The sequence below is a fragment of the Spinacia oleracea genome, chromosome 1 (assembly GCF_020520425.1).
Source record: "Spinacia oleracea cultivar Varoflay chromosome 1, BTI_SOV_V1, whole genome shotgun sequence".
Taxonomy (NCBI): domain Eukaryota; kingdom Viridiplantae; phylum Streptophyta; class Magnoliopsida; order Caryophyllales; family Amaranthaceae; genus Spinacia; species Spinacia oleracea.
In genome coordinates this window covers 18,136,208-18,145,176 of record NC_079487.1, presented here as the reverse complement: position 1 = coordinate 18,145,176, position 8,969 = coordinate 18,136,208, and the positions used below count along the sequence as shown (strand labels likewise).

The window sequence follows — 8,969 nt, the reverse complement described above, 5'->3', positions numbered from 1 at the left end:
AAACCGTAACCGGCATGATTTAAGAAAATGATAACGTTTTTGGGGGAAATAAATTTGTGTTTTAAAGCTAATAAAGATAGGGAGAAGATGGTGGGATCGAATTGAAGGTGAAATTGGAGTTTGATTCTGTTTCAAGGAGCAATTGAAGGTTTTTGGGAGGGTTTTAACGATGGTGGGATCACATTGAAGATAATTGAAGACGATAGATTGTCAATGGTCGTAATTTGCAAGGAGAACTCATCAATTTGCAATGAATGAAGATTAATGCCGAGGAGGATGATACAGAGCTGCAGAGAAGACAATAAGACGATGACAGGATCTGAAATTGGGCAATTTTGGGTTTTTTTTGTTCTTTATTTTTTTTAAAAAGGAGTAAACGCATAGCCACATGTCTTCTAAGAGGTGATGTTGATGTGTCCGCCACATGTCTTGATAACGGTGTTGCTTACATGTCCTTAAAATAGAGATGGTTATCTTTTTTAAATACTAGGTATTGATTAGTTCATTAATCAATGCAATCAATATGGATAGGATTTTTTTTCCAAATCGCATGGAGAGATGCTACAGTTACCCTGAGGGTATCTGGACCCTTGGTATCCGCAAATTGGATTATACACCCGGGTGTACAGTGCCCATTGTGCACCCCGTTCAAAACGACATAATTTTAAGCATTATTCACATTTTAATTAATTAAAAGAAAATAACAAAAATCATTTAGGTGTGTCGTGTACTTGGCAGATACGGGGGGTTATTAGTCAGTATGAAATTAGCATAAAACTAGGAAGAGAATTTTTTTTTTTAATATTTTGGTTGATTAGGTGCTTAGATAAAATTATCTAATTGATTTTTAAAAATCAAGTGGATAACCATTGTTCCCTCAAATCTAAGTGGATAATTAATACTTCTCTACACAGTTATTAGGTATACCTCTATATGTTCTTTTAATATTCCTCTACATGTTCTTTATTATTGCTCTACATGTTCTTCAGCATCCATCTACATGTTCTTTGGTATTCATCTACATGTTCTTTGGTATTAGTCAAAAATCAATCCTACAATTAATATTCCTCTACATATTCTTTAGTATACCTCTATACGTTCTTTAATATTCATCTACATGTTCTTTATTATTCTTCTAAATGTTCTTCGTTATCCCCCTACATGTTTTTCAGAACTTTTAGCCTCTACAAAACCCGATTACATATATATCAGACCAATGATTGTTCAGTCTTAATGTACATAATGTTCAATGTGCACAAATAAAATGTTCTTTCTGCAACTTTTATACCCAATTAGGTTAAAACCCTAAACTCTAAACCTTGTCACAAGGTTCAACGCGCACAAATAAAATGTTCTTTTACTTTCTACACAAGGAAAACCTATCACAATATGTTCTTTACAACCATACAACATGTTCTATGAATAGTATTCTATGTTCTATGAATAGTATTCTATATCTATACTACCAACATTGAAAATATGTAGATTAGTATCATAACATAAAGGAAAATTTGCCAAATACAACCTAATAAAGTTTTCTATTTGCCAATTACAACCTCAAATTTCTATTTTTGCCAATTACAACCTTAAAATTATACATCCATCTTAAATTACAACCCGAACTTATTTTCCGGCAAAAATCATCGAAAGATGATGTCCATAAAAAAGGATAATTACATAATTTCCATAAAAAAAATTAAATCGATAAATAAGAACTAAAACAAAAAAATAAAATAATCGAAAAAATAATTTTTTTATATAGATATTATGTACTTCGTATTTTTTTAATAACGTTATGACATCATCTTCCGGTAATTTTTTCCGAAAAATGATTTCGTGTTGTAATTTAAAATAGATGTACAAGTTTAAGGTTGTAATTAGCAAAATTAGAAATTTAAGGTTGTAATTGGCAAATAGAGAACTTTATTAGGTTGTATTTGGCAAATTTGCCTAACATAAATAATAAGCATCATTGACATAATCAATCCTAGAATTTAGGATAGATATTCTATACTCATAACCATAAAAACAAAATCTATCCAACTAAATACATGGCAAATCTTCCAATAAAAAATGGAAAATCTTAAATTATTTTTTTTCAACTTAATTAAAATATGAATAATATTGCTTAAAACTACGTCATTTTTCATGGAGTGCACAATACTCCATGTGCACCCGGGTGTATAAACCAATTATTTCCCTAGTACCCTGCTTAATTATTGGTCCAACTAAGCAAAAAAAAAAAAACAAGTTTAGAGGGAAAAGCAGCATAAATAAGGGGAAAAATTTTGGTTAATGGCGCCATTTAGGGTTAGCTGAGCGGGACAAATACCACCATTGCTCCCCAAATTTAGATCCCGCCCAAGCACCAAAAACGGAATATATATATATATATATATAATCATCAACTTTCAAAAAAAGCAAATACACAAAGGAGAGAACAAACACTATCAGGTCAAAATTTCGACAAGGAACAAGTTAATATTTAGTTCAAGTAATTTTACATTTTATGGTTTGTTTGAAATACGAAGTCCATTTTAGAAATGCATGAAAACAGTAATGATAATTTCATTTTATATGAATGAAATTTCCAGAGATTGTTGAATCAATTTGTGTTCATGGAATTTTAGATCTAAAGGACGGAGGAACATACGTTTATTAGTCGAACTCGGTTATTATGATATGTTACAATTACGTAATATGAAGACTTGGTAATAGTTGTATGCTGTTATAATATTTTTTATCCTTAAATTATTATACTAATTTACATTCTTTGTATATTTTTTATGCATTTGTTGTATAGTATAAATGTTTTGTATTATATATATATATATATATATATATATATATATATATATATATATATATATATATATATATATATATATATATATATATATATATATAAGGTAAGATGAAGGGACCCTACTGCACTGGTACCTCGCACAAGTATTTCCAGCCAGCTTTGCAGGTCAAACTCATTGAAAGTGAGTGAGATAAGGGAAATCCTCATCTCCAAAGAGTTATAAGACAGCAATGAATTAAACCCTAAACAGTCATCGTATTAATATTACAGTGGTATTTCAAAATACAGCTTCTTTTTCAGTTTTTAATTATAAAAATATAAAACAGTTCTTACGTTTTTCGATTGTAACTTTTGATGTGGGTAAAAATACCCAGCCTGCGTGGCCCAATCGCAGCGTGACACGTGGCATATCCCAGCAAGTAAAATGCTTATTTGGCAGCCACTTAGGAGTGAGCATTTGATGATGTATGGCTGAAATAAATGTACAAACCTCTTAAAGGCCCATGGCCCAACATAGAGAATATTATGACAATGACACTTGTCATATCATGGTAAACTAGCCAATCATGTGAAATCTTACTAGGGTTTTCCCCTAAAAGGGGGAGGCTATAAATACACCCAATTCCCAAGGAATTGACACAAGTTCCTAGATAGAGAAACACCCTTCAATTTCAGATAGTTAATGCTTTCTTTTTACTAAGCACTTCTTCCTTAAAACCCTAATCTTACTTAAACATCAAAGGGAATATTCCCACGGGAATATTCTTGTTTTGCAGGAAAGCCGCCCGACATGGACTGGACTTTACGTGGAACCGGATACCTCCTCGTCATCAACCATTGGAAAAACTCCCACAACATTTGGCGCCGTCTGTGGGGAGGTAAGGTAACATGGTAGACGTCCAACACTTCGGAGACGCGCCCATCAACCGAAATGAAATTGATGAGACCACAATGAATGGTGACCATCCTCCTCGAGGGAGAGACGAGAGAAGCAACCATTCCACGGGGTAGGACGGCTGTCCTGATCCCCCTCTTGAACCACAACTTGAGCAAGTCCAGGTGAAAGATGAGACGGGTCAGCCTTCATTTCCTCCAGGTGGTCACTTGAGGGCCGACGCTGATACATTCATGGAGGAGAATCCAGATCTGTCGGTGTCAGCTGGTCAGCTCAAAGATATTTTGGCCGGATTTAAGGCGCAGATGGACACACTTCAAGATGAGATCAAGACCATCCGCTCTCAGTCTCATGGGACGGGGATGCCATTCTTTAATGGACTCACTCGGTCTAATGTCTGGCGGAAAGATCAAGCTCGAAATGACGAGCGTGATAGAAGTTTCGACAGGACTAAGACTTCTTTCCAGCCTAAGGCTCCGCGTCGAATTTTAACAACTGCTCGGCCCGAACCTGGACCGTCCAGAAGAGTACCAGTTATTCAGCTAGACAGGCCTCAAGAAACTGAGTTGTCAGACACAAGCTCCACCCCTGTTATGGAAAATTCACCCCTTGCTGCTCCTTCGCGCCGTCTCACCAGAACCAATGTGAGTCGCGCGGACAACAATCGGCGTAGAACCTCTCAGGGTAGGAGGCAAGACCCAATATGTCACATTCAACAGGGAGTAGCCGACCTCATCCTTGATTACACCATCCATTCTGTGCTGATATTATGAACGCTCCCAAGGAGCCTAAGGTGAAGCCGCCAGCTATTGACGCCTATGACGGCACCTCTGATCCTGATGTACATCTCTTGTCCTATCGTCACCATATGTATGTCCAAGGGACTACTGATTTAACTTGGTACAAATACTTCCCGGCCACTCTGAAAGGTGTTGCCTCAAAATGGTTTGAGAAGTTGCCTGCTGGAACAATCAACACTTATGCAGAACTGGAAATGTTGTTTTCTGCAAGGTTTATGACTTATAAAGAGGAAAAGAATACGAGCATGCATTTGGGTCGAATATAGCAAGGAAAAGACGAGTCCTTGTGCAGCTATGTGTGACGTTTCAACTTAGAGTCAGGACAAGTTCTGGATCTACCTGATGGGGTGGCCTTTGATAACATTTTTAGAGGACTTAAGAAAGGTTCCTTTAAGTTCGACTTGGTGAAGAAGAGTGTGAGAACTATGGTTGATGCCCTGGACGAGGCCGAATCCTTTATCCATGCCACAGAAATTTGTTCCGTCCCAAAAGAATCTAAGGGAACTGAGACTGCCGACCACCCTCAGCGCAAAGACAAGACAAATAAAAAGACCAACCGTCCAAATGGGACGTGGGCCATTGAAAAGAAGGGGTATCAGGCTAACACCTCACAAGGGAAGAAGAGAGGACGACCCTACGATAAAGAGAAATTTGAATATAACACTGACTTGTATACAATACTGCTGGACGTCAGCAATAGATATGAGATTGATCGTCCGTTCCCTATGAAGTCGCCGGCAGAAACCCGGGACATCTCCCTTTATTGTAAGTTCCATTGTGATGTAGGCCATGATACAAAAGATTGCAAGAGTCTGCGTAGAGCTGTTGATGGATTAGCCGCCAAAGGATTTCTGAAATCATATCTCAGCACGAGTACAAGGGGAAATGGTAAAAAATTCTATAAGAAAAGTAGGACACCGTCATATCGGCGTGATGACAATGACAGTGATCCAGAATGTGTAGCCGTTATCTCAGGAGGCCTAGCCGTTGGGGGCCCAACAATGAGAGGGCAAAAGGATTATGCAAGCCGGTTGGGTCAGGTAATGTTGTCAGGAAAAGCTCCAATGGATCACTTCCCTAAAGTAGAAATTTGTGAAGCTGACAGAGGCAAGATAGCCACCCCTCATGACGATCCCTTGGTTATTGAGCTGAAAGTAGCAAACCTTAAAGTAAGGCGTATCTTAGTAGACACCGGGAGTTCGTCAGATATTATCAGTACAGCTTGTCTGAACCGTCTTGAACACGACCCTAAGACGATTGAAAAGATTCATTACCCCATCATTGGATTCGGAGGCGGCATAATTCACCCCCAAGGAATCATCACTCTACCCCTCCGAGTAGGAGGCTGACATCAAAGTAGGAACTTGAACGTCCGATTTCTGATTGTGAAAGACCTCACTGCTTACAATATCATCTTGGGCCGTCCTACTTTAAATCAGACCAAAGCGGTGGTCGTCACTCATCTTATGCTTATGAAGTATTTCTGTGATAAAGGCCAGGTCGGTACTATTCATGGTGACCAGCAGCTAGCAAGAGATTGTTATCTTACTACACTAAGTCCCGAGGCTTGGGGAGGCCGCAAGACTGATGAAGCCAGAGCAGGTTCAAAAAGAAAACTGGACGAGACAGAAGATAAAGTCAAGAAAGAAACCTTTGCCATTGCCACGTTCCACATGGAGACAAGACGGCCTGAGCCGGTAGGTGGCCATTATGAAATCATCCTTGACGAAGCACGCCCCGATAGGATGTTGCCAGTAGGGGTCTCTCCTGACGATCAGCTTGGGGCACAACTGGTCACCCTCTTGAGAGAGTTTCAGGACATCTTTGCTTTCACTGTGGAGGAGATGCCGGGCATCGATCCAAGTGTAGCTGTCCACAAGCTCAATGTAGATGAATCTTGGAGAATGTGTGTGGATTACACGGATCTAAACAAGGCCTTCCCAAAAGACAACTTTCCTCTGCCCAAGATAGACCCGTTGGTAGATTCGACAGCTGGTCATGCCATGATGTCCTTCATGGACGCCTATTCTGGTTTTCACCAAATTCCCTTATGGCCAGATGACCAGGAAAAAACGTCATTTGTTACTGAGCAAGGCTTCTACTGTTACAAAGTGATGCCATTTGGCTTAAAGAATGCGCCGGCCACATTTCAGCGCCTGGTCAACACCGTCTTCTCTAATCAGTTAGGACGAAACATTGAGGCCTACATTGATGATATGATATAAACTTTTGAGAACACCTGGCTGATCTGAGAGAAACTTTTGTGACGCTCCGGAAATATCAGTGAGGTTGAATCCGAAGAAATGTGTTGTTAGGGGGGAAAATACCCTCTTGGTGACGTGGACAGACGTGGCAAGCAATGCCTATGTGGCTGCCAGCAGGGCGTATGGTGGCACCTTTCAGACTCACCCTCAATGGCTGGGATCAAGAGAGTCGTTACAAACCGTTGATGAAGCAAACCTTCATTACGCATTTATTATTCAATTATGTGCAATTAAGCACAAACGTTACGTTCTTGTTACGAAGGCTTATAAAATGGCTTAACTTTGTCAGTTTGTACACACAAAGGCTAAGCAATAACAATACTCTTATTCTATGTCCTTACATCTTGCTCTCGTTACTCTAAATTATCTTGCTCAATCGATTGTTAGCACCATCATCAAGGCGAGTTCGTCTCTAAGTAGAATTTGCCCAAAACAATTTGGCGCCCACCGTGGGGTTGACAATCAAAAGAAGCTTGATAATACCATTCCAATCACCATGGCCGGAAATTTTAGCTCATCCGATGATATCACTCGTCGCTTTGTAGCCATGGAGCAGCGCATCAACATCCTCCAAAAGGAAAACGAAGCGTTGTACTCCCAGATCAGATCCACCGCCTCCATCGCCACCGGGTCAAGGTTCCAGTATCGGCGAGACACCTCTGGTCTAAACCGCCGCTTAGATCTCGACGCTGCTCCAGACCATCCCCTCCATGTACCTTTTGGCGAACCAGCAGGCCCAATCCTCGAACAGATCCGCGAGTTCGACCCGCTGCCAAATCAGCCCCGCTCTAACCCGAGTTGGCTTCCCCCGCCTCCAACTCAACCATCTTCTGCAGGTACATCGGCGGCCGCCATCGCCACAACAGCTGCCCGGGTCTCCCCATCTCAGGTCGGCATGACGACATCCACCATGATGTCGGTTCCCGCCTCCACTCCTGCATCTCGTCCGTTACCACCCCCAATGGTAACCATGTCGATGCCCCTGCCCGTCACAATCCCGGCACAAGGACCGACACCGGCGACTCAAATGCCATGGGATCAACTCTTTTCTCAACAAATCGTTCAGCCTGTTGTCAACCTAGTTACTTCAGCACCCGGAGCACCCCCTAGTTGATAGCGGTTCCTTTAGCCAGTCAGGCCACACAAGCAGTGTTCCCGAGCACCCTAATGTGCCCAGACTCTTCTCGAAACTATTCTCCATACACTCCTCTTAACAGGTCAGTCGTCCCAGTTAGTCACGGTTTTGTAACTCCTTTCCCTTATGTTGCAGGTACCCATGCTACCCAAGGAACGCCCCCTTACATGAAACAAGTGGTGCCGCAGTTCACTCCTCACCAACCTTACATCATATACTCACAAAACACCTACTACCAACACCTCCAAGCCAGCCTCCCCGAAACATTCAGTCCCCTCATCCCGGTGCTCAACAACATCTGTGAAAACACTAATCATCTACTCCAACAACTTATGACCATGATAAAAAAAATCCCAGGAGTACCAACACCAATCAAAGAAGCCAGCCTAGACAGTTATGCCGACTCACCATATGCCGACCCCATCGATGCAATCGACATCCCAAAGGGATTCAGCCCACCCAATATTCCCATGTATGATGGAACGACCGATCCAAGGGAGAACATCTTGACCTACAAGCAGCGAATAATGACTATCCCAGTTCCCAAACATATGAGCGAAGCTAGCCTTTGCAAAGGGTTCGGTTCGACATTGATTGGACCCGCCTTGAAGTGGTTAACCAGCCTGCCAAGCGGATGCATCACCTGTTTCGCTCATCTCGACAACATGTTTAATCAGCAGTTCCCTAAGATGCTTGGAGAAGCAGACGAGCGACCTGTACCATGTGGTCCAACGCCCTGACGAACCTCTAAAGGACTACATAACTCGGTTCATTAGGGAGAAGGTAACTGTACCTGAATGTGACGTCCCGACAGCAATCGAAGCGTTCAGACAAGGATTGTATGGCGAGACCGATCTTTGGAGAGACCTGATCAAATACCCCTGCAAGACGTTTGAGGACGCTCAAGCCAAAGCAATGGCCCAAGTCAGGTTGGAAGAAACTCTCTATTCCAGGAAGGGAGCTAATGACTACGCCAAGACGGAAAGACGGCTGCCCTACCCCAAGAGAAACAGTGATCGTCCTGCCCCTTATTCCCGACCTCAACATGTAGCAGTGGTGGAAGATGACG

The 8,969-nt window shown here is 41.4% G+C and overlaps 2 protein-coding genes across 2 annotated transcripts; both read left to right on the top strand.

Annotated features, from left to right (window-relative positions):
- The first annotated feature begins 4,470 nt into the window (after positions 1–4,470).
- Positions 4,471–5,850, top strand: LOC110803561 (uncharacterized). The gene is made up of 2 exons (XM_056832071.1): positions 4,471–4,712; positions 4,872–5,850. Exons 1-2 carry the CDS (start codon positions 4,471–4,473, stop codon positions 5,848–5,850), a joined length of 1,221 nt encoding a protein of 406 aa, XP_056688049.1.
- Positions 5,851–7,312: 1,462 nt separating this feature from the next.
- On the top strand, positions 7,313–8,640 carry LOC130463045 (leucine-rich repeat extensin-like protein 5). Its single transcript, XM_056832064.1, has 2 exons — positions 7,313–7,874; positions 8,036–8,640. Exons 1-2 carry the CDS (start codon positions 7,313–7,315, stop codon positions 8,638–8,640), a joined length of 1,167 nt encoding a protein of 388 aa, XP_056688042.1.
- The last annotated feature ends 329 nt before the right edge of the window (positions 8,641–8,969 follow it).